Below are 26,191 nucleotides of genomic sequence, written 5' to 3'. Positions count from 1 at the left end.
CTATATCTCATAAATGAGAAATTCTATATTAGTTTATATGTCATGTTACTAAGCAGGCTATGGCAGTGAAATGCTGACCATTAATCTGCCATAGCTCTCTGAACATTAGATATTTTAAAGATATATGCAGCAATATTGCTTTAACTCATCAATGAATATTGTATGTATGAGGGGAATTGCCCTTTCTGGCAAATTATTATTATTATCATTTTTAATCAATTGTATGCAGTGATTTATGGCCATATTATTGGTATTGGTGTATTGAAGAGTGTTTATCACCCTCTCTCTTCTTCTTCTTCTTCTTCTTCTTCTCCTCCTCCTTCTTCTTCTTCTGTCATTTTGGACATTTCAGCGATTACTTATATGTATTTTAGCACTTTGCCATTCAGTGAAGACAAATTGATATAGGAACGCAATAGATTTTAGTCTCACACATTCAAGATGGCTGTGCCAACAAGCTTCCCTCTTTATCCCATTGAGGACGAGTCCTGAGTATACTCGGGCAAGTGTCTATGGGAAATGTGTGTTGTAGCAAAATCAGCCCGCCCTCAATGGGTTTAGAGTTGCAGTGTGTGTATTGCTGGCATTGGCCTTTTCAGCTGACATTATGGGTTCATTGACATTATGCGAGATGATATTTCTGATCAATCTCTTAAGGGTATCCATTACATGATGACAGCACTGCACTCTAGGGAACCTTTATGCCTTGTTTTATTGTGACATCATAAAGGATGCAACTATTTTTTACTTTCTGAAATGAAGCTACTCCTTTCTTTTAAGACTCCGTGTGGAATATCACAAAATTGATGCATTGCTTTCTAATAAGTCAAAGTGCAGTTTCATAACTGAATTACTACCACTAATGGAGTAATAGCAGATGCACATTTTAGCCATTAAATATTCCTGCATAAATATTTGAAATGTGCTGTTAAACCAGAGACATTCGCAGCATGAATTGTTTGTGAATTGGAGTCTACAGCCTTCTTTGTGGCATGAAACTTTTGCTAATCACCACTTGTATTCAACGCACTGTGTGAACAACACTTTTGCATACATTTTACTTTCGCAAATTCTTGCTCCCCGAGAAATTGGCACAAGTTTCATGCACGTTAAAATTTCTGGTTTTACGGAATCATATTAGTTTTTAAAGGATGCTCTTTTGACACAAATTTGAAACTCACTTTTTTTTTTCTTTGGACCATATTCACCTCATTTTGTACCCCCCCCCCCAAAAAAAAAAATAGAAGAGACTTTGAAAATTTTCTGTTGCAAGTGGACCCTAAGATTTGAGGCTTTGCTTTTGAGGGGAGCAAACCACTGCCGATTCAGAGACAGCAGCGAAGACCGCCCTCACGAGGAGAGAATAGATCACAAGCTTGACTGCCTTTTTTTAATTTGATGCCTGACTGGGCATGCTGGCAAGGGAAGGCAATCGAATGCTGGGCATAGATAGGAGAAGGATGACACACGCTCAACCACCTGAATTCTTCTCCCGGGCTCACTAATTGGTCCTCGGCCAATCATATCGGTTCATTATTAACGACACAGAGTAATCTGGTCAGGATGGGGGCTGTAGAGAAGAGGTACATCTTCTGGAAGGTAGATTGTCATCAAGGCGGAAGGATCCAGAATCTAGTTTTTTTGATACTGCATTTATTTTTTTCTGAAACGGCATTCTCCTAATCTGCTCTTGAGTTGATATCATTCCAGGCACATTTTTACACACATCTATAGATAAAGTGTTGAAAAGAGACACTTCAGGTTGACAACAGGGCATGTGGGATTTAAGTAGGGTTGCATATCAGTGGAACAATAGATTTTCTGATAAACTTTCAGTTTTCTCAACTCAACAAAAAGTGATTTTCATTTTCAAAGATGTTCCTGCCTTCCGAAAACAAAGTGTTGAAAGTACTTACAGGTAAAACCAGAAATATTCGCGGCATGAAATTTTCGTGAATTGGAGCAGATTGCCTTTTTCACGGCATGAATTTTTTTTTGCAAATTGCCACTGGCATTCATTGCACGATAGTGTGGACAAGAACTTTCATGAGCATTTTAATTTTGCAAATCTTGGCTCGCGAAATTCGCAAAACTTCATAAATGCAGAAATTTCTGGTTTTACAGTGCCAAGGTTGTAATTACTATGTCAGTTTAAGTAAAGAGCTCACCACCTCATTATCAGTTGCTCAGTCACATGACATAAATTACTTGATAAGGTGACATTCAACTCAAGGGCATAACTACCCAATGCTACACCAGCCATGAGGATGACTTTGGTCACTTTTACAGGCACCTAGTTTGCTTAATTTGAATGCTGAATTGCAAACACGATTGCAGTTACGATTCAAATCATCGTCCGTTCACACGACAGAGGAAAGCTTCACGGATGCTGCATTTTTCAATTTCAGAGCAAGGAGGGGACGTTTGGCTTCTTGCCAAGTTTCTATCAATCACTCTTGAGCTGTCTTTCTGCATCAGTGATTGGAAGGTCACGGTAATCTCCGCCTCCAAAACACGATTGGAGTTAAGTTATGTTCACACGGTCGTTTCGTTGCTTAATTCTGGCAAAACATGAAAGAAAAGCACGTCCGGACTGTCATTTGAATCACGACTAGAATTAAATCACCCACCACAATTCAAGTTTGCATTCACACAGCAAGAATGCCTAATTTTGGATCACGATTCTAGTGCTGCTTCACTAAAATCTGTTTCAAATTAAGCAATCTTGGTAGGTGTGAAAGCTAGCCTGTAGGAAGGTCCCTGTGCATTATGAAACAAAAACATAAACAAAAACATAACTTTTCTCCCTCCCCCCATTTACAATCTTTGCTCAGATGTATATAAAGAACAAAAAATGCATTGAGTAGAAGATTGCGCAGTCTGTTTTTTCGCTTTCTATTTGGTTTCATTGCCTTTTTTTTTCTTTCGCTTAGCACAGTAAGGGTCATCCTTGCCAGCAGAGATTGGATCATTGCCAGAATGTATGCTGCATATTAGTCCTGCTTTCTGTTTTGGTTTTGTATGCTGGTAACCAGGCATCAATGGCCTATCAGTCTCATATTTCAGGAGGAACAAAACAAGACAATTGTGCTCGTACAGTCTGTGGTTGAGTAAATTCAATGACCATTAGAGAGAATGAATGCTATGTGTGGATAGTAGCTGTAACAACAGTCATCTCCAGCTCTTCTTGTACAGATGGAGCTGTTGTCAGTGTTAATACTAGTTGTTCAGAGAATGAATATTGCTCCCCCCCCCCCCCCAAAAGAAAAAAAAAATAATAATAAAGGAATGGTTTCCTTCCGTAGGCAGCTGCCCCCATGATTGATAGATGTTGGTAAAATTGCGGCAGTATTGTCTTACCAACTCATGCTCCCTAGGCTGAAATGTACGTTGAATCCTTATTGCTTCAGCTTGTTGTCTGCGTTGGGAATTATGTCGTCATAGGACACACTACCATTTTGAAGTATGAAATATCCTTATGAAGCTGCCCAGATCTACAGCAGGCAACTAAACCTTTCTGGCTCAAGGCAGTGTCTCCTGAAATTAGGTTTCATCTCCAGTGATTCTTGGAAGAGGCCCAAAAGATTGTGGAACGTTTCGCAATGTTGTTCACATACGTCTGTGTCACAAGTTCGTTACACTGTTATTGCCAATCTTTCCATTCATACTCTCATTAAGGGTGCAGTCTATTGTATGTGATTTATGTGATGAGAAATTAGTGTGCTTGCACTGTCTTTGTTTGTTGTTGTAAGGAATTCTTAAGCACACATGCACGCACACACACGCACGCACACACACACACACACGCACGCACACCCCACACACACAAATGTACTCTGACTCTTAACGATCACAAGGTTGATATGCAAACAGTGAAACCACAAGTACTAGAATATATGAAACCCTGGAACATAAATTAATCCAGATAAACAAACCAGGTTTCCTTGGACACTTGCACAGTTAGGATTGACAAACAGTTCACTCTGAGGTTGACAGCCATCATAAGCCAAAGAGAAGAATGTCAGTAATAGATGTTATTTGTCACTTTAGAGTTATATGAGCAGGTATAAAAGATATGTAATTGGCCTGCTAATGGCAAATTCTACGTGGCTATATTTTCCAAATGGCAGTATCAGATGGTGTACTGATGCATCCAGAACTGGGCACTCTATTATGATCTTACATTTGATGAATTAGATATAAAAGATTAGTGTTGTTTGATGTTTTACAATATTAGAGTATATCAATTAAACAGGCTGCAGAAATAGGGAGGTGCGAATTAATGTGAGAACAAGTATAGGACACTCTATTTATGGTTTTTAAGTCCTTTCTGCCTGGAAATCATTTCATGTTCGATCATGAGATATTGATAGCCACATAATGGTCTCCTTGTTATTGCTTTTTCTATAAGGGGTATGCTTATGTTTGTATGTTTGTAAGGTGATTTAACTGTAGATGGTTTATTCTGGAAACAGTTTTAGTAAAACTATTGTACACATCTTGTATTTTTTAACAATATCTAACATTGTTTACAATAACTAACATGTTTACATTGGTTGTTTTTAACCCTTTGAACTCGCATTTTAGAACTATTTGGAAGCACTATTCTGGATTTTTGTTTCATCTGCAAATGGTAAATAGCTCCCTTAAGGTATAGCTGTACCATGATAATAAGGTAGCTATGTAGCCATCCACCATTTATTATCCACAATGTGTGTAAATTCAGACAGTGAAGTGATGGGGGTAAAAGTATGCATGCTTCAAAATGTGATCAGATGTACATTTATGATTCTTTTATCCTCACAATCTAACGATTAACTAGTTTCTCAGTTCACTGCACTCAAAGTTTCCTTTGTCAAAATCTTGTAGAATGCAGGGCATTCTGCATACATTGGTTGTTGCTAGGTCGGGCAAGTCTCCAACAAGCTTAAGGGTTGTCGTGGGTAACCTTTGTAATTGAAATATACCAGTATCAATACCCTGGAAATTCAATGTCTTTGTGACATGGAAGAGCACCTAAGAGATTTCACAAATATTCCTGCCATTGTCAATTTCCTCCATAATTTACATGGAAGAATTTTATACTCGGGGGTTTACAGGGGTCAATGAACTCTGTAAATGCCCTTTTTTGTGTATGTGTATGTTTTCTCTCTGTGTGTCTGCTTATTGCAGCTGCTACAAAATTGTTGGTAGACATGCAATCATGAAGTTGTAACAAGGATTGCATAATATGTAGGGCCTAAATAATGTGTGTAATAAATTCAATTAGGTATCAACGTCTCTTCAGATGTATCACTATGCCCATGTGATAATCAGTATGATAAAGCTGTTAGGCAATATATGAAGTGTATATATTTGATCAAGCATCAAATATCGATTGTGCCTGTGCCATTTTACAAAGTTTTGAAGTTAAGGAGCAATAAATGCATAGGAAAATGCTGGACAGCCTGTAATGCTTCATGCGCCTGAACCCACCCTCAGCCAATCAGGCGAATATATGGTATAAATAACTACAGCTGGCCAAGCCATCGCACACATACGTATATTACACACAAGGATGCACACAAAAATGTCTAATCCGTGTGATTGATGCCTATCAATAATACCTCAGCTTGACTCTGAATTCAAGATGCATACACTAGTTGTTGCAATTTGGAATATTTTCCTTATTACTTCTACTGTGATACTCACAAAGAGATTCATGCTCACATATTTTCAGAAAACATTATGACAGCAATACTCTTCCATGTCACAAAGTTATTTGTTATTATTATTATTATTATTATTATTATTATTATTATTATTATTATTATTATTATTATTATTATTATTATCATTATTTTAGTAGTTTAGTATTGATGTATGCTTTAACCCGTTGAAGACAAGTCTCGAGTATATTCAGGCAGGTATCTATGGGAAATGTGTGTTGTAGCAATATCAGCCTGTCCTCTATGAGTTAAGTTCCAGTGATGATGAACTTTAAGAATTGACACTAAGAAGGGATTTTTTTTTTTCTCCCTTTTGTGGAATTTGGACATGTGCATGCACTAGTCTCTTGGTAGTACCCATGAGCCACTGGCTTCTGGTTTCAAGGCAAGATACTTGTAAACAAGTATAGTGTTTCATTCCATTCGGATTGGTGCTTGTAATACTCTTTTAGCCATGTTCACAATGACATTAATTTTTCTACGTATCGTACAAGGTTACTGGTGTTCTTTTAACATCACTTATAAAATTTGATGATAGGATATCAACAACCAGTAGAGCTAAACATAGATTAAGAAGTTTTTTCATTTCTTGCTGTACCAAAATGATTTGGCATCATACAATATCATCATATTCATCATCTGAAATGAGAGAGAGGGAAGGTTCTTGAAACCTTTGCTAAATATGATGTAAGTTTATGTATCATCAAAAGGTGGACATGCAGTTCACAAGGAATTATTAAGCAATATTACATAATCATAATGACTTCTAAGAGCTAAAGAGTGCAATAGTCAAGTATCCATGCTACTTGTGATGTAAGATTGTACTTCCATCAGATTTTTTGTGGCAAAGTGTGGACAGTACTGATGCACAATGAGGCATGAAAACAAATGGTATGTGTCATATGTATGTCACTAAATAGCAACTCTTGTAACTGCCTGTGACTGAGGAAAGATTGATCTGTTGATATATTTTCATCACGTCACCCTCAACCATACATATGTTAATTTTGAGCAAGCATTGCAAGAAGTGATGATTTTAGATTTAAAACATGTCAATGGCCAGCTACTTGGAAACATTTTGTATCGTGAAGACAAAGCAAGAACTGTATTGTGTAAGTCAGGGACAGTATAGCTTTTTCCAGTGGTTGATCAAATATTGCCTTCTTTGTCTTCTCTACAGGAAATTCCACATATCCCCATCCTCCACGGACTCACTGGTCTTCAATGGGGTACCATATGATAGACTACCCATCGTTTACATCAAGGCGACGTACAACAACACCCACATCTCTGTAGCCGATTATAAAGGTGAGTCCACTCGTCATCATGGTGAAAAATTTTCCTGCTTACCAGTGGAGATCAAGAGGACTGGGTGTATGCCTGCTGTGGACATAACAATAATTTACTGCATAGATTTGTGATTTTTGATGTGGGCTCTGATGAGCACCTGATATGAAATAAAACCATGCATCGTAGAGAGAGAGGATGACTTACGTGAGGTATTCTGTTCCTAAAACTTTGAGAAGGGAGTTACCAGAGCAACACTGAGTATGTCAGCTTTATTTGCCTGGCATATCAAACTCTTGTATTCCCTCATTCTTCTCAAGAGTTGCATTTATTTCTTTGTAGCATTTCCTTTCTTTATGGGTCACCCTATAATCATTCACCCTCTGTATATTTTATTTGTCCCTGTTCCACTTTTTTGAAAATATTCCAAAGTAATGGGGAAAAGTACACTTGTAGATTATGCTTCCTTTGGTTTTGACATTTCAGAGCTGATGGAATGTTTGAGGACTGTTGTCAGAATGATGTTGAAATTTCAAAATTTGTATGCATGTTATTGTCGTGCAATGTATGTTTGGTCTTTTGTGTTTCCAACAGATATAAACTTGAATGGGTTCATTTCTTGAGAGCAGCTTCGTGCCAAATCAGCTTGGTTGCTGCTAGGAGTTTTGATGTTAACTCATGTCTTTTTCTTTTTCTATTTCACTGAGAAATAAGCCACTTCATAATTTCGCTTTGCACATGAGCAGGAAAAAAAAAGGTCATTTGTTCTAACAGGCATGTTGGTCTTTGAATTCACCAAAGTGTTTCTGTTTTTGAAGTGTAAAACATGATGTTATTCCTGGTTGAATAACTTCAGAATTATGATCAGGTTAATAGATATATCAGCTAGGATTTGAGACTGGGGCATGATTGTGTTTGAATGCGAAATTGGAAATTTCAGTATTTTATATGCAAACTTTATGGCAAGTGGTGAGGGGATGACATCAATACTTCACCATTTACACGTTCATATTGACTCTTCAAAAACTGCTTCCTGAAAAATTAGCAAAACTTCAAAATTCATAACTTTCTCATTTTTCATTCGAGTTTGATCAAATATTCATTTTAATGCTAAGAAAATTATACTCCTCCTTTTCAGACTAACTTTCAACTGCACTGAAATTCTCCTTTAAAACACAAAAATAACATGATTCAAACATTATGAAATCAAGACAAATTTCTCCTGAGCATTACATGATTAGAAGATATGTATACTGATATATATCCACAAGGCACAAGTGGTATAATACCTGTTGTGAATAGCAAACAGGCTTTCTTTCTCTCTGGTGTATTTTCATGAATTTTCAGTGCAACATGAATATATACAGTGGTACACAATCCAAGCAGTGCTGACTCGATGGCCTGAGGCTACTATGGTTACATAATCAATAACCATTCACCACCGCATTACAAATTATGGGTAATTTCTGCCAGTATCGATTGTAAATCATACAGTGCTTCAAAAAAAAAAAATCCAAAGGTCTGTGAGAAAAGACTGGTAATTTGTAGTGTGTTAAAAAAAAACAACAACAACCAATGATGAGTTTGTTTGTATATATTTTTCGGGGGGGGGGGGGGGCTGATAAGTATAGAAGGTACTGAAGGAAAAACATGAGAAGAGTGAGTGATTGCATGTGATGTTTATCTTGATTCAGCTAACATAGAGATGGACTCCCTTAGTTGGGAAGGAATTGTCAATCATTTGTTATCTGTGAGGCTAAACTATGTTAAACATACATCCACTTTAAAGCTGCTAGATGTGTGGCGTAATTCACATGGAAAATTTCGGTTCTTCTTGTTTGTTTAATATTTCTCGGATGGTGCACAGTGTACTTTTGCCTGATCACTTTCTGCTACCATTACGCTGGATGAGAAATGCAGCAAATTACGGGGAAAGGCAGTGTCTAATGCAATGTGAATGTTTGAATTTGTTCTATTAAAATTGATGGTATAAGATTGAGCTGACCTCATGTCAACAAGTAATATAAAACACGTATATCAATCACTGAAACTCTTCATGTGTTCCTCTCAACTTACGGTCATGGGTATACTGTATGGGTATATTGTTTCCTGTTATGTTTGCAAGGGTTTAATTTTCACAAATTTAGGGAGTCTTTGTTGGACTGTGAATTTAACAACATACAAAAATATCAATATGCATGTGCTGGGTTAATTATGCATAATTTACAATAGCCTAGATGTGTCAATTCGCAAAAAGTACATCTCACAAAAATGTCTGTGACCTCCTCATTTTGGAAAATATCTGTATGCAAAAATAACAGCTTATACAGTAGTCTACTCAAGTAGAAAGCTACAAACTTATACCTTGTTTCTTTCTTTTTGATTTCATATCTGCAGGAATGACAGTTGGCAACACATCATGTGTGAGTATTGGTTCAGTATTTCTGTCCATTTTTGATTTATGGGTGGAAGAATGTGTTTAATATCATGTTTTCACAAACTTGCGATTTGAAATAAAGTCGATGTGTTATCATCCAAGAAGTGAAACTTTCTCTTTATCATCTGCTCTAGTTGAATAATCTGTATGTAACAAAGAGTTGGATCTTGAAGTATGCAGATATACCACAGGTAGACTCTTTAAAAAGGACAAGTCATTTAAACACGAAAAGAGACCTTCTCAATAGACAATATATACATGTTTATATATTTTTGTATATCAAATATATGCATAACATAATTTTTTTATTGTTCTTGACAACCAGAGAGCTTACTGAGCCTTGCCCAACATAGCAGCAACTAATACATTCAATCTTGACTCCCAAGTATGAAAATGCATGGTAGTATTCACAAGTGAATAAGATAATCTTTTGTTACAAGGTTTTTTAGTGGAACAAAAGAAAACAAAAAACAAACTCATCCATTTGTAATGTTAGTAAACCCTGCATATTGAATATCACTTCCATTATTGTTGAAATAGGACACATATTTTATTCAGAGAAGTAAACATAACTTTGCTGACTTTGTTTCCTTGTGGTTCATAATATCAGGAAATATTCTCATATTAAAAAAAAAAAAATGCTGCACATATAATTGGATTGTGATATTTAGCTCAGTTCCCAAGCTGTCAGGTGATTTGTCACCATATCAAGTTAAAAGTGTGAGTTTCACATCTTTGATTCACATGAAATCAAAACAAGTCTCACCTGTGTCATGTGGTTAGTCTCAGGCACCACCATGTCCGATTAGAAATCACATGAATTGGGAGTTTAGTGAGAAGACGTAATGGCGCTATGGAATTTATTTTGTCTTAATTGTGAAAGGTGTGATCAATTACAAAGTGAAAAATGAGTCATTTTGTATCACTTCAAAACTGAAAGTCAAAGTTGAAAAGGAACTCACTGAAGCTTCAATTTCTGTTACCTGCTGACTCATCGGTGATCATGACAGCAAAAAAGTCTTGTTATTGTTTCATTTTTCTTCCATAGTTCTTCCCGTTCTTTATTTGTTTTGTTGTTGTTGTGTTTTTTAAACCTGTGATATTCAGTCTGTGCATGACTTTTCTTTGAGTTGAAAAGTAAATTGGATGGAGAGAGCACATTGAAGCTAAGTTGGCATAAGAATTCCATCTCGAAACTTATCACACATAGAGAAATGTGCTCGCAGCTTCAAATTGAAAGAATAGTGTTTCTGCATGGAAGATCTATACTGAAGGAGTGAGAACAGTTTGCGCATGCCAAGCTCTCAGATTTTGTCAAGAACAATATACTTTAAACAAAACAACGACACCTATTACTATGAAGTATGACCACTGAAATGGTAGAGCTAAATTTCCTTCCTATGAAGAGAGTGTGTTTGGGGAACTGTCCTCTGATAAAATGAGTGAAGGTGTATTTGTGATGGCAAGGCTTCTATATACCTGTCCAAACTCACGACATGGATTTGAACATCCAAAGCCCGTTTCAACACGGCATCATCTCAGCTTCACTATATACCAAATGCTGTCAAGAGAAATACACAACTTGCCGCTAATATTAGATATTGCTGGAAGATATGGTAGTTTCTGATAGCACAGCCGTGGAAGAAACTGGGTCAATTAATTCTCCACTTGAGGAAAAGAGGACATATGTGGAGTGGTATTGGGAACATGACAGTACAAACAGGAGCGTTTCCCCACTTTCTTGTGGGTGTGTGTGTATATAATATGTATCTGTGTGTGCGTGTGTGTATGTGTGTTTGTGTGTACGTATATGAGACACCAGGCAGCAAGATTTATGGTCATACTGGGACCTAACCCACAGTACATGCAAACACTGGCCTAGTTTCATAACGGGTTTTTCTACTGTGTGCTCTGTGGCGTCATAATTGGATCGGTGCTTTTCTCTCCCCAACATTTGGCTTCTTTTCCCCCTCGCAGTCCACCATGTTTTCCACTCCTGGACGTGTACGGGTAGTTTGTAGCCATATGGTAGCAAATTTTTCATCGAAAATGCGACGTGTGCCGCACGCTAACAGCTGCTGAGCAAGTACTCAATTGGTTACACCCAACACCTACGCAGTGTGCTCGTTCCCCATGCCTTCCAAACAGCCACTGAGTAATTTCTGATCCTGCTTTGAGTATATCGCCTTACTTCTTGCCTTCCCACAATCCCTCAGACAAATACTATCTGGGATATCTGAAAGGTTAGCTGCGTTCATTGTAAATCATTGCAATACCTAGCTTTCGTTTGGCATTGCCATCTACACACTTTGCTACTGTATTTATGTTTTGGCCTTGTACATATTTATATTGAAGAGTTGTTTGTATGCTTGTTTTGTTTTTTAATTGCATTGGCAGCTGTACACAGTTGATGCGGTGTCATTAATCCCAAATTTTCTGTGATTGTGCTTCTTCTATTTCCAGGGAACAGAAGGTTTCAAGAATGCCAAGAAGGGCACAGCCATCGCTGCTCAAACAGCTGCCATTGCAGCTGCCACAGTAAGTGTTTCAGTGGCTTGTTTTGCTCCTTTTCAATTTTTAATGTTTGAAGTTGTTCCTCAGACAAACACCTTTCAGATAAAGCAATTTTGTGAAAGCCTGGCTGCCATGGATGTCAAAGGTGCCTGTATTTCACCACTCCCCCCCCCCCCCCCAGGGAAAAAAAAAGTTTAAAAGTAATCATAGAATAATTATCCTCTATAGTCTCTTTGAACAATTTGCCTTTTAGAGACAGGGAGATAGAAAATCAGACACCAAAGATTTACCTGACACAAGAGATCATTAAGCATAAGAAGTATTGATGTCAAAAATAAAAATTTCTCTTTGCATTTAGTGAGTTCTGCTACTATTACTGTCATTATTGCTGTTGTGAGTACCTCGAATTATTAAAGTGGTGGTGTTGATGATTATGATGAGGATGATGATAATGATTGTAATAGTAGTAATGATAATGATGATAATAATACTTATAATAATGATATCCAATCGTGATTGAATTAGTTATGATAATGATAATGAAAGTAATGTAAGATAGTGATAACGAAAGTAATAGTACTGATATGGATAATTCATCATTGTCGTATCATAGGACAAGTTTTATTTCCCTCAGCATGTTTTATTCACTTCAGCCAGCTCTTTCTCACTTCCCTACTTTGTGTTTCTACCTCACCAGTCTTTCATTGAGAAACCTTTCACTGAGAATTGTATTCTTAATTTTTTAATATTTTGATAATACTTTACTTAAGTTTGATATGTATATATATATATTTTTTACAACTGTTATGACCAAATCAGAAATACTGCATCGCTATGAATGTGCCAGAGGAAGTGAATTTTGGCTCCTATTTCTGCCAATTCACATTATTCTACCAAATTCTTCTGTCCCAGTCGATAATGTAATAAATAAGTCATTTTCATCTCCCAGCCATCTTTTAAAGGGGATGGCTAGTAACTGATCAGTGGGAATCAGTGGGAATGCTGAGGGATGATTGTTCCAATCCTTGTGGGATTCATTTAAGAGTACATTATATATCTATTCTTGTGTGAAAATTATTTGCTTCAGAATGGTCTCATATTCAAGTAATGTGCAGTTTAATGTTTCCAGGTAAGCGTCCCTGGTCAGTGACGGGGCATAAATTCACACTTGCTTGTGACTTGCTATTTTGAAACTTTTTTGTTGGCAAGGTTGGGGGGTCGTTTTTTGGAGTAGGGGCTACTTTTATGTTGTATTTGAACTATCGTAAACAACATAAGATAACACAGAACATCACCAGAAGAATTAAGTAGGATGAGTCATAATGCAGAAATTTATTCATGAGTTTGTAGAATGGTTAATGATAGCAGAGACCAAGTTCATGCATTGATGAGAATGTCACAAAAAAGGACGATTTCACACTGCAGTCAACTTCAAGTCAGAACTACAGCTGTAGATTAAATCAAGCACTAGATTACCAAATTATTTAATACATTAAAAGATTCTTAAATTGATAGATATAAACAAGAGGCAAATTGCTTCTTTGATGCAACATTATCATTAAAAAACTCTTCAACCTTATTTGATAAAAATGTTTATGATAAATGCTGATGTTCATACTTATCTTAACTAGATTATGTCATCAGTTTTACCATTTGTCTGTTAGTAATAACAAGTCTATATATTCATTGTAAATGCAATATACTAGACCAGTATTGTGACATAATTTGAATTTGAACAATTAATGTAAGAATATGTATTTTTTAAAATGGTAAAAAAAGATACTTCTGAATTCACACTGAGGTTCTGTGTGAAAGTACTAGCTTTTATACAAAGCCTTGTGTGTGATATTTTCCTTTTCTATGACTGCTTTGTCAGTTCTGCTGGTTCTAATGATCTCTTTTTACACCAAGTATATTGTACATGTAGGTTCTACAAGCCATACACAAAGGCTTTCTTAGGTACATTTCTTTTTCATTATTTTATTGTTGGCTATCTTTGTACAATTTATGCTGGTTTGCATAGTATCAATATGTGGTGTCATCTTTTGTTTTGTTTGTTATATATTTGTATACTTTTCATTTTTTTTTCAGTGATGGAAATAAATGAAATGATATCAAGTGAAAACTCAGATGAACAAAAAGATAGAGGTTTCATCAAAATTGAACAAAAAGATGGAGGTTTTATCAAAATTGAATATAAGAAAGGGGAGGTTGATATTTTGAAGTTTGATATGTTTTTGATAAAAATTGCATAAATTGTGTAATTGGTGATGATGTCACCACTTACTCAAATACAAGTACATTGTTCCATGGTTATGTTCAATAATTTAGCATCTTTATCCCTCTATATGACAGCAGTGCTAGGCTGTCACCAGACTGCATTAGCTTGATGCCAAGTAATAGGACCTAGTTTTATTTTCTTCATGTCATGGAAACATATGAAACTTTCCAGTTTTGTTTTGTTTTTTCTCCACAAAAAGATCTTTTTTTGGTTGTTGTTGTGTGTGTTAATATTGTGTCATATCAGATATGCAGAGCTGTAGATTTTTTCTTTTGTGGGGAATTACTGAACAACAGTCAGAGACAATATGATTTAGATTGTGGAGATTTTTTTGAACTCTTTGTCCTCCGTTTGTCCAATATTTCCCCATTTTCCAAACCAGCTGCTATTTCTAGTTGGCAATGTGTGTTTGATCAGTTGTGTTTCTCTGTTGTACTGCAGGTTCTAGTTTCCTAAGCTCAGCAAATACAGCAAGTGCCAGGGTTAATTTAATCCGTCTTTCTTATTTCTTTCTTTCTTCCTTTCTCTGGATTTATCAGCTGCATTTTCTCTGTCAGTGCATGCACATTCTTAATCCAATACTGATGCTACAGTTTCCTTAAATGTACATAAAGACAGATAAAAAGCAAGGGTGGTGCAGTTTGTGAATTTGTAGCACTACCAGCACAGTGGTGACATTTTGGATGAATATGGGTTTTTAAACTTGAGCCATAAGAGTAGTTAAAATGGAAACAATATACCCATAAGTCTTGTGGGAAGGGGGGGGGGTGGATTCTATAAAGAACCATATTGTCTGCTGGTATCATAAATATGGCTCGCTTTCTACAGGGAGTCATAACATTTATTATAAAATGATGATACGGATCCAAATCACATGATTGGCTTAGAGCTATCACGTGACCAATCTTCTATTTTTGCCTGAAGACCCGACTTTACTTTTCACCTAGTGTTCGGGTACTAGTGACCGGTATCAACAACTGCTTGTATGCACTCAGCTGCATTGCCTGTGTAAAACAAATGTATCACAATCGTGAGTGCATTTCATTTAGCTTGGAGCTGATGCTGTCCTGGGAATCTTGCAAAACTGGCAGAATTTAAATCATGTCATCAGTTTATAAAACAACTAATGCACATCACTTGACCTACTTATAGTGATCCTCTGAAACATTTGGGAGTCTAGGGGCGCATTTCATGAAGCGTTTTGGTCGGATATTTTTCTGACAAACTGTTACAAGCTACTGAAATCCTTGCATCTGATTGGCTGAGAGCAAATTTGTCCGACAACTTTGTCGGACAAGATGCTTCACGAAATGCCCCCCGTGACACACTCCGCACTGCCTCATTTATTTCCCACTATTCTAAAGTTACCATTGGGTGGCTAATACGGTGACACGACATTTGCTCCTGCAACAATTGCTCTGGTCTTATTTTCTCTAAGGACTTAGGGTTAGGGTTAGGGTTGTGATAGGGTTTTAGGTTTAGTTTGATGTGAGAATTAGGATTAGGGTTATGTTTATGGGTTGAATTTACATTTGGCTTAGCATGCAGATATATCATGGGAGTAATTGTCGCAGGAGCAAATGTCATGGAACCAGATAATACAAGTGCTACTTATGTTCTGTGTAATGTGTATTACTATATACTATGGACTTCTCTGAACAGTTTTGTTGTACTGCATTATAATCAGACTTTCAAGGAGCAAATCTCCATAGATCTTGAGGCAGAATTTGCATTGATAGCGAGCAAACTTGTTTGCTATCGAGCTAAGATGTAATAGGTCAAGAAATTCTAAGCACTTCTGTTATGAAATCAACAGCATATCTGGCATGAGATTTGATAATAAGGTACCAATATTTAACCCACTCTAATGCATTACGATTTCAAGTTGTCATTCAAGGTTGCTTGTAAAACACTGATTAATGTCTTTTATGCCTTGCAGGGGAAAAAAAAGAAGAAAAGGCAGTACCTGGCAAGAGTTACATCAACAGTGTAGCAGAAGATTATGTTGTCAATGCAGAACATGTTTAATCAGAAAGTACTTTTCTCCAAGAATCCAATGCAATGCAGATATTTGATGATATTTAAATTGTCAGGATCTGCATAACTGTGATCTTCTGTAGACAAAAATTGTCAGTTTTGTGACTGAGCAGCCAACAGTATGTCATCACGTGATCAGGGTGTGTATCATTAAGTGCATTTTAAGCAAATATGTTTTTGTGTGATATTGTGAAAATTCATAGACAGATATTGCAATAAAACATTTAACTAGACAGTGATATACAGATCTTAGATAGGAATTGTTTTCTCTTCTAAGATAACTTCTCAATTACTTCAAGGTGACATGACTTTGTTTACTTATATCTCATATTCCCACAGTTCAGATATGAGACAAGGGATATTTCTTTTTATGAAATAATATTTGTGTTTGTTATATTTTACCAGATGTTACAATCATGTAACATTTTAAACAAATTTGAATTTTTTTTTTCTTATTTTGACTTCACTGAATGAGAAATTATTGGTTACCATAATAGTCACTCTATTTAAAATCCAGGATGTGTAGCAAACTTTGTTAAGTCAAATCTAAATTTTATCATTCCCAAGCAGTTTATCAACTTTACCATTTTTAAAGGGAGGGGGCCAGGGAGGGGAATACAAGAGAAGCTTTTTTAATTAACCAAGTTTGTTAAACATCTATCAAGCATGGGAAGACCATTTAGATATCATTGTCTAATAAGGAGATAGGACTGTCCATTTAATCATGCAATGTGAGAATAATTGTATCGATTACAAAACTGTTGCCTCATTTGTACGCTATGAATCAGCAAGTCCATAATTGAGTCTTAGTTTCATAGTGTCCGAGAAAAATTCCAAAATGTTACTGTGTCACCTCAAAAAGGATAGAATAAGTACAAGATACAAAACAAAAGAACTAATGGGATTACCTGGTACATGTAAATACTCGGCAGAACAGCTGCATAGGGTGAAGGCTCTCATTTACATAATACTTGTAGACAATTAATGATTGTCCCTTTTCCCTATTCATATCCAATCTGTTTCATGAATTTAGCTTCATTGTCCACCCCTCTCATTTGTTATCATTAGAAAAAACAAATGAATTAGGATGACTCATGTGTGGACAGCAGGCATGCAGAGCCCTGCTTATTAGCTGTCCATGGTATTAATCTTAAATGCAGAATATCCAGGAAGGAGCAGGAACACAGGGAGTATCTCTATTTTCCAAGAATATGAAAAATTATGATATGAAGATTTGATACACACACACACACACATGCACATGCACATACACACACCCACATAAATGAATGTGTCAACTGTGTATGTTTATTACAATTGTAGTTTGTACTAGATTAAGGATGCTGGTGGGTGGAGGGGGTGGGGGAGTTGGGTGAAGCGCTGTCTAAATTTGGTACGTTATCTCACAGAGCTATGGCTGGCTGCAATCATTAATGTGATGAATCAGCTGCACAGCTTATTTGGCCATTTAACTCTTTTATTCTTGCTTAGCTAGGATTTCTATGATTTCTCTACCCCAGCTGGTCATTCATGCAAAGGCAAAAAAAAAAAAAAAAATCATCCCAGTCCTGCAAACTAGTCCGCTGCAATGCCAAGTGGCACAATCTCTCTTTCAATTGCCATCCATCATGTCATTTCTCCTGATCTCTGTTAATCATGGCCAGATTGCACTTTTTGATGATTTTCTACTCAATTCATCCCGCTGCCATCAACTGATCAGAGCGAGGAGAAGAACCGAAACCTATACGAGTAATTGTTGTACATTTACTCAAAGTACAGTGTTTTGCATTGTTCTCCTTCTTTGGAGTAGAGGGGTTAATATGACTTTGAAGAGAGAGGGAGAGAGAGAAAGGAAGTTCTTGAATACAAGTATTGTCTTTGATAGCATATCATATGTCAGCTTCATCTGCTCTCATAAGATATTTGAAGACTATGATGAGTGGTATAGCTGAAATATATAGTCAGTTGTTATCTGTTCCCCAAACTATCAGGGGGGAAAATAGCCAGAAAAGAGAGGATTCAGAAAAAAAAATTCCCATCTGGTTATTGTGAGTTATGAGTTGGAAGGACAAATTTTAACAGCTGACGATGATGATGCCACCAATATGAAGACTGCAAATGTAAAGAAAAGTTGAGACTCCATCGCATAGACACTGAAATAAAGCAAAGTGAGGTACTCAAAAATCATCTCTTTTTGTGCCCTTTGGAGGACATACATGCATAATGTTTATATGAATGTGCAAACACTTTACATTATAAGATATTTGAAACAATACGTGATTATAGCAAAGTGAGTTAAAGCAAGAATGGTTGATAGTCCAGAAGAACAAATTGTATCATATCTCCATTCAGTTGTTTTAATTTCACTTTTATAAAAAGTTTCAATATCACACACATCACATCTCATTTCAACATTAAATCCTCACACGTGTGCTGCGAGAACAGCTTATGCAAACTAGGCTAAAAAGCAAGGGACATAATCATTAACGTTTGCCAATTTTTATGTGTGTAATGGGGAGAATAAGCATGGTCCAAATGTGCTAATAAATTCAATAACTACTCCTTTACTCTTGATTCTCTGTTTTCCAAGAGCAGATTACCAAATTGACTAATTCAGAAGTACCTGGTAGTGCTGCTGTTTCATGCACATGCCTTATCACCATATTGTGCAAATTTAGTCATAGACGTTGAAGCCGAGACAATCACAAAATATATTCACTTGCCAAAGAAATTGAAAGTTCATACTTGTCCAGGATTGAATTGTTGGATGTATCAACTACTTTTTGTAGAACTTCATAAGAATGAGAATGTTTTGATATTCAAAACTGTTCAATTTATGAAGCGTGTTACTATGGTATTTGAGTAATCTCAAGCACGCTAGACTGCCAATACCTCCCAGACTAATTCTCAGATCTGTGTGTATGTGTGTGTGTGTGTGTGTGTGTGTGTGTGTGTGTGTGCTTTTTGTTTTTGTTTTCTGTTATTTAGGGGGAGGGGGCTTGCTTTGATATTTTATTCCATGATGTATTTGTTTGTTTTGTGTGCAATCTTAAAGTAAAAGGGAACAAATTCTATACAATGAGAAAACCACTATAGTCTGGAGGACAAAAAAACAAACAAACAAACAAACAACAAAATGAAACAAAATGGAGAATCAGGAAATCAGTATTCAGTGACTATATCAGGCTGTTGAGGTGATGGCTCACATATGCACAACATGCGACTGATGTCTTCCAGCACAGAATGTATATTTTCCATCGCCTGTTAATGACATTCTGTACATGCCACACCAGATACCATTAGCTTTGAGGACAGCTGGATACCCCTAGTTATGTGGGCTGTGATCTCTGGCTTGTCTTTGGGCCCTTTGAATAAAAATAAAAAATCTGGAAAAGCACAACCACACATCTGATTGCACTGTGCAATGCAATGTCATTGTTGAACTCTAGTCCTTTCTATTTCCTAAACCCTTTTTTGCAAGGTTTTGTAATTACAATAGACTGTACATAAGAATCCATTCAGCTCTTGTAGGCAATGGGCTCATAAAGTGAAATGATTTGAATGAGATATTGAGAAGTCGGTTTATGAATTCATGCAAATGCATGTATTTTTTTTTCTCTCTCTCTATTAAAGGATGTAGCAGTGAGCTGTCCAATTCACCTGTTCCAGCAAAGCACATTGCAATACTTAGAATTCAGTTTTGCACACAATATTTCTTTTTCCCTTTGTCAGACATACCTCATGCACATTTTCTGGTTGTCAGAATCATTTCTTTAAAAACCAAGATATGACTAAAGTTTGAATACATCAGTAAACCACTGATGGTCTATCTTTGCATAATTCAAGTGTCTCTTACACTCATGTCCCATAAAATCAAGGTAAGTGACATAATTATTTCTCTGAGTCATGTGCTGGTCTTGTTGAAAATTTCCTTTTTCTTAACCCATGAGCTATGGGTAACCTTTTGCTATTGCTATAACCTCTTTTGGTCCTTTTCTTCCCATTCCATTGATATTTTTCAGAAAGCCTTGGACAAGAATATGACCACAGTTCGTGTCATTGTCAAAGGGATTGGACCAGGCAGGCAGGTGAGTGTGATTTCTCCAATAAAGTTACATTTTCTGCAAAAGACCAGCAGACTTTTGCTAATAAGCTACTGTTTGATACAGAATTAAAACCACTCATTCATTCATTTTGCATGGTTACATGGAGAAAGTGAAATACCTTGATCAGCAATGAATCACTATTGTTCCTGCATTCTCTAATAAAGGTTCATGGTCTTTATAGTTATTTGATATTTTCAAATGAAATTTTTTATCTCTACTTTTTTCTTCAATGATGAAATAGGTGTGAGAATGTTCTAAGCTAGTTTTTCTATGCTGTTACCCTATGTGGTCAAATTAATGTTGGGCATAAATAAAGTCACATTATCAACATCCTACAATCTCACATAGCACTGGTCCTTTTCCACTCCTCTCTCAACCCCCCTCCCCCTCCCCCCCCCCCCCCCCCCCCCCCCGCCCAATCATTTTGTAACTGTCTTCATTAGATGGTCAACCCTTTCAATGGCCAAGTGACCTGTTCATGTGTCCTTGATGTTAGCCACAACTTGTCAGGCTGCTTTGATTTCAGCATTCAGGTCATTAAAGGAAGAGAAAAATAGACATGATGCAAGTTGCTAGTAATGATGCAATAGGTGTGTACCATTATAAAACACTGGGGATTGATAGCATGAAGTAATTTCTATTTATTAACTTACATATTGTTGCAGGACATTTTACCATGTAAGGTGTGAATGGATCTTGGGTATTTCCACCTCCTCCTCTTCTTCCCCCATTTTTTTTTTTAAATCTTACCTGTGAGATTGTTCCTGGTCTTTCCAGCCAAATGCTCCTTGAAGGAGGAACACTTGACAATTTCTAGTCCTTCAGCTCAGTGTGTTGTGGTTTATGCTCATCGTCTTACCTGACGCCACCTGCCATAGTATATCTCGAACTTCCCCACCATTCCAGCTCCTGTTTCTACTTTCAGCATATTATGTCGTGTTTTCCATACCTTCACGATAATCACTTCCCAATAGAAATGGGTTGGTAAAATCCCAAACACAATTCTTACTCCTTAACCCCTCAACTTTGCAATCAATCGATATCTATAGATCCTGTTCTGGCAGCTTGTCTGCAAATAATCTACCAATACTTCCCCTAATCCTGTTATTTCATAATCACTAGCTATTCAACACACGGTAGGAATACCCTATTTAGTAATAAAGATGATATTTTGAGGACTTGCTCCATCTTTGAAGAGGCCGCAAGGAATAGCAATTAGCCAAAATCAGTATCCATACCTCTTATTTTGATGAAATATTGGACTAAGTTAGGTTCATGCTTGGCATTGTGGATGTAGGCTTCCTCAGGGTCATATTTTTCAACTGTTTTTAAACATTGTATATCCCTTTTGCAAATGTCAAGAAATTTTGCATGGTTGAAGAATAATGGCACCCACCATCATGTATGATATCTTACAGTAATACATCTAAGAGTTTAAAAAGGAACAAGAAAAACTAGCCCCATTTCACTAGAGAATGTGCTCCCCTTTTGTACTGAGGATGCAGTTGACATTTTTTTTTTCTCCAAATGAATTCATTGGAAATCTGTAGTACTGTTTTCTCCTTCATCACATTTAAAAGAAGTTTCAAGTTTTATTATTCTGAGGAAAGGTCTGAATTACCTACCTCCACAGTATACCAGCTTCTGAAAGGAATCAAATTTTCAGGTTTGCAAAAGGGACACACAAACTTTAAACTCTTCATGTTCCTTTCCATGAAGTATAGAAGAGTTTTTTTCTTCTTCTTCTTTGTTTGTTTGTTTGTTTGTTTGTTTGTTTTTAACAAGGCAGTAGAAGAATGTGACTGTGCTGCACAAACGTGTGACAGTACAGATGCACAACATAAACACAATTTTGGGCAGGATCCAGACTTGTAACTACTTTGCCAGTGGCCGATCAACCACACCTATCCCTCCCCTTTTTAGTCCAAGGGTTGATGCTGGGAGCACTACAACTGAAACTGAAATTTCCCAGCAGTGGAAATCCCTTAAACATGCCAAATACAGTCATGATTTGTGCCGTGGGTTGGACGACATCCTGTTTATCCCATGCCAATATACTGGATGCATCGACATATAAAAAAAAGTCACTAGAGTTTGAATGCTCAGAAGAGACAGTAATGTCGGAGATATTTCTCAGACGGCCCATCGTCCATCAGCTCCAAGTTATCGTAAGTCCATGATTAGTCAAGTTATTATGTCAGTGTACATCACCAGTTCTCTTGTCTCTCTCCTCTGCTCTTTTTTTTTTACTATCCACTGCCATGCATCCCATTGGAAAAACACATATTGAAAAAAAAAAAATAGTCGTCCATCAAGGGCCTACAAATGGGTGGACTTGACGTGGTTTCCATCACCGACAACACACCAGTCCCTCACAATGGATGTCGCCCTCGCAAGGCCCGCAGACTCTGAGCTGTCATGTCAAGTTTCCAGATGGACGTGGAAAGGTGCATTGTAAGTGACAATCTCTTTTGTTCTTCATGTTGCATCTCGCACCTCTGTTTTGATTTTTCTGCTGTTATCACTGTTTTTCGTCAGTATTGATACAGATATTCTTTTGCTGGGTGCCAAAGAAAATAACCTTTTTTTTTCTTGAATAAATCAACTGCTTTGTTTTGTTTTCTTCATCACTATGACAGCAAAAACCAAACTGAAACTACCTGCTTTCTGTCATAATTTGTTTGTTTGGGAAGATTAATTTACTGTGGTAGATGTATTCATCCATGAAGTTATAATTCAGTGTTTTATGCTAACCACTTAGTGCTTCAAATGAACTCATCCAGCTGAGTGCAGTGCAGTGCTGTTGGCATGCTGCCATTTTTGTTTAATTGATTTATGGAGTTAAGACCATGTTGCAGCATTCTAATGATGGGCTGAATAATTCTTATTGTGCTTTATGTGGAAACCAATAAATGTTGCAATGTTTTCTTCATTCCCCCCCCCCCCCCCATCTTTTTCCCACTCAATCTTCATTCTTAGCATTAAAGTTATCCTTCTCTTCTGGGTTAGATTGTCATGAAATGTATCTTTGGTGTATCTTTGGTTTTGTGTCCTGTGAAACTAGATGTGATAAAAATGCATTTTATTTGGCAGTAAGATGGTATATAGTAGTTCAGATTGTATTCTTGTCTCTCTTGAAGGCTAGGACTTGTTTTATTTATATTTTGTGTGGGGGTGTGACTGATGTATGATAATACTAATGCAGTATTCATAAGTTGTAATTTACTAATCAAATATTTTTAGTAATATGTGAAGATTGCATATAATCAGTTACCTTCTTGTTGGCCCATAGGCCTTTCTGGCAAGTGGCATATGTCACATTTAAACCAACATGTTTGATACCAAAGATGATGTGTTCAGAATACATCTAGCAAAGGCAGAATTTGAAAACAAAACAAAACAAATACAGTGCAATTTGTTGATGATCATGTTAATCACCATCTAGCGTTCAGTACCTCTTTCGACTGTTAGGGAGTTTGAAGTCCCAAGCATTTTTCAAAGTATTCATTTATGCATGCTGGAACAGTAAGAGCAAATACCACAATCTCATCACTATTCACAGCCCTTGATATCGCTGTTGCTCTCCCATCTCCTGTGACCTGTAAAACCGTACAGAATGCGCTGATGTGCCCCTTTAAACGTGTGATAAGTGCCGGGCGGCTGCACAACAATCGCACTGTGATGAGTGATCCACAAATGTCCTGATGCGCAAAGCAGATGCCGGGCAGATGGACTAATCAGCGAGACTGGTACCTCCACCCCTTCTCTGGCTGCTCCTCAAGGCAGAGCTCTCCCCAGCAGCCGGATGAAGACGTGGCACACAGTGGTGGCTCTCATTTGGCTGTAATTTAAGGACAAGGTCTTCCACAGCAATTACCGGCCCGATATATGTTCAGCACTCCTGAAAGTAAGGGAGAGAAAAAAACACAACAACAAGGACAACAACAAAGAAATATCAGATGAGAGGGCTGTAGGGATGAAGATAAAATGGAGAATAAAAGATATATATCAATGGGGAGTTATGTTTTGAAAACGTACACTTAAACTTATGGTCACGATCTTCTTAATCGTAGCCAGTAATATCACATTTGATACTTTTTAATGACTGTGTGACCTGCTAGTAGTTTGACCTCCTTTCAGTTCTGTTATTTGCAGAAGTTGTAGATTTTCAAACAAGTAACAATTGTATTTCTGCTACCCGGGCCATTAAGATTTTCCTTGCTTGTGTGAGACAGTATATGACCAAAAGCCATGCAATGTTTGTTCCAATAATATGTAACTTATCTTTAGGAATAAATAAGAACAGTGGTATTTAAGAGAAGTGGTTGTATTTCTTTTCCATTCTTGATTGATTTGTTTCCATTGGCTTTTCCTGTGAAATGATTGCTGGGAGTGAGTTTGATACGCAGTCAGTTTATGATTCAATTAGGGTGTATTCCAGTGGTGTGGAGTTGAGGGAAACACTGCTTGGAATTTATCCAGTTGAACCAAGAGAAATGTTTCTGGCTGAGTAACACATTTCATGATGGTGCCATGATGCATTGATGAGCATGCTTTGCTGACTATTGCTAGACATCTGGGGCTTTAAAGAATGTTACAACTTCCTCATAATTTGATGGCATAGGGACAAAACATCTATCTCGGAAACCGTTATGTTATAAAGTGATTCATGTGCCATGATAGAGATACACCCTCATGGAATGAGCTGCCAAAAGTTTTATTTTCATCAAAGATTTAACCCAAGAAAAAAACATGACATGTATATTCCCAATGAGCACACCAACAAAACAGCAATGTGGGATCTTGAAATTGATTTCTTGGAAGAAAAAGTCCATTTGTGATCTGGTCTTTAGATATGAGCAGGCTGAAGAGATATTTTATCTCTTGGAGTAGGACTTAAATACAGCCAGGGGAGATGAAAGGAGAATGGAGGAGTGTGATAAGAGCGAAGAAATTTGAAAAAATGAACCAACTGCACCCGTGCAGTTTGCGAAGATTGTAAACTTGCGCTCCAGTGTACATATCTCTATCCCCCAAGGATGACTGAAGACAAATCTGTTTGGGGCAGAGCCACCCGGACTGTGGATGTTTACAGCCCTCTGGATGGCCGTTTCATCACAGTGGAATCGCCTGAATGTGCCCACCCCATAAGAGTTTACAGTATTCAGTAAACAGGTGGTATCAAGATAGCAGATTTCTACAAGTGCTCCTGTCAAGATACATTCCCCATCTCCCCCCTCTCAGTCTCCTTTGTCTTCATCTCAGTTGTTTGGGTAATTCATCATCAGCCTGTTTGCAGATCTTTTATCCCTAATTTTAGAATAATTGTGCATCTGCTTTCCAGCAGGCAAACCATGTTCATTGTTCACATTAAAGGGTGGCTTTTTTTTGCAAAGGGTGTTTTTTTTTGGGGGGGGGGGGGGGAGGGGAGGGAAGGAGGGGGGAGGCGGAGAGTGATACCCTTCTTTGTTATCTAATTATCAATACTGCATTAACTTCATCATGAATGGCTCAAGTTATCAGATCATTATACAGTGCAATGGATTCTTCAGCATTTGTTTTTGTTGTTGTTTTTTCATACTCTGTCCCTTAGTAATGTTCAGGCCAGTTTTAAAGCATTTCATTATGGACATATGCCTCTATTCAAGATTACTTTTGTCAAAGTTTTTGATTATCAACTACAATTGTACAGGTGTTTTGTGCTGACCACACATGGATAAAGCAGCTATCAGGGGGGATAAGATCACAAATCTTGGATTAAGTCACACAACTGAAAGATATTTTGAAGAAAGTGATTGAGTTTTAAAAAGAAATGTATAAT

At 37.0% G+C, this 26,191-nt stretch overlaps 1 protein-coding gene across 1 annotated transcript in view; it reads left to right on the top strand.

The window, feature by feature from the left end:
- Nucleotides 1–25,761, top strand: part of LOC139736038 (small ribosomal subunit protein uS11m-like) — an 88,232-nt gene extending 62,471 nt beyond the window's left edge. Inside the window, exons 3-8 of the mRNA XM_071646782.1 lie at nt 6,889–7,016; nt 9,393–9,418; nt 11,896–11,970; nt 20,287–20,352; nt 22,675–22,824; nt 23,986–25,761. Of these exons, the coding sequence (XP_071502883.1) occupies nt 6,889–7,016; nt 9,393–9,418; nt 11,896–11,970; nt 20,287–20,352; nt 22,675–22,782 (403 nt within the window). The 3' untranslated portion in view covers nt 22,783–22,824; nt 23,986–25,761. The remainder of the gene's footprint in view (nt 1–6,888; nt 7,017–9,392; nt 9,419–11,895; nt 11,971–20,286; nt 20,353–22,674; nt 22,825–23,985) is intronic.
- The last annotated feature ends 430 nt before the right edge of the window (nt 25,762–26,191 follow it).

This window comes from Diadema antillarum, unplaced genomic scaffold, assembly GCF_040938485.1.
Source record: "Diadema antillarum isolate AM-2024a unplaced genomic scaffold, OU_Dant_1.0 seq00000620_RagTag, whole genome shotgun sequence".
NCBI lineage: Eukaryota > Metazoa > Echinodermata > Echinoidea > Diadematoida > Diadematidae > Diadema > Diadema antillarum.
The sequence above is the reverse complement of the archived record's forward strand: the minus strand, read 5'-3'. Positions and strand labels throughout refer to the sequence as shown.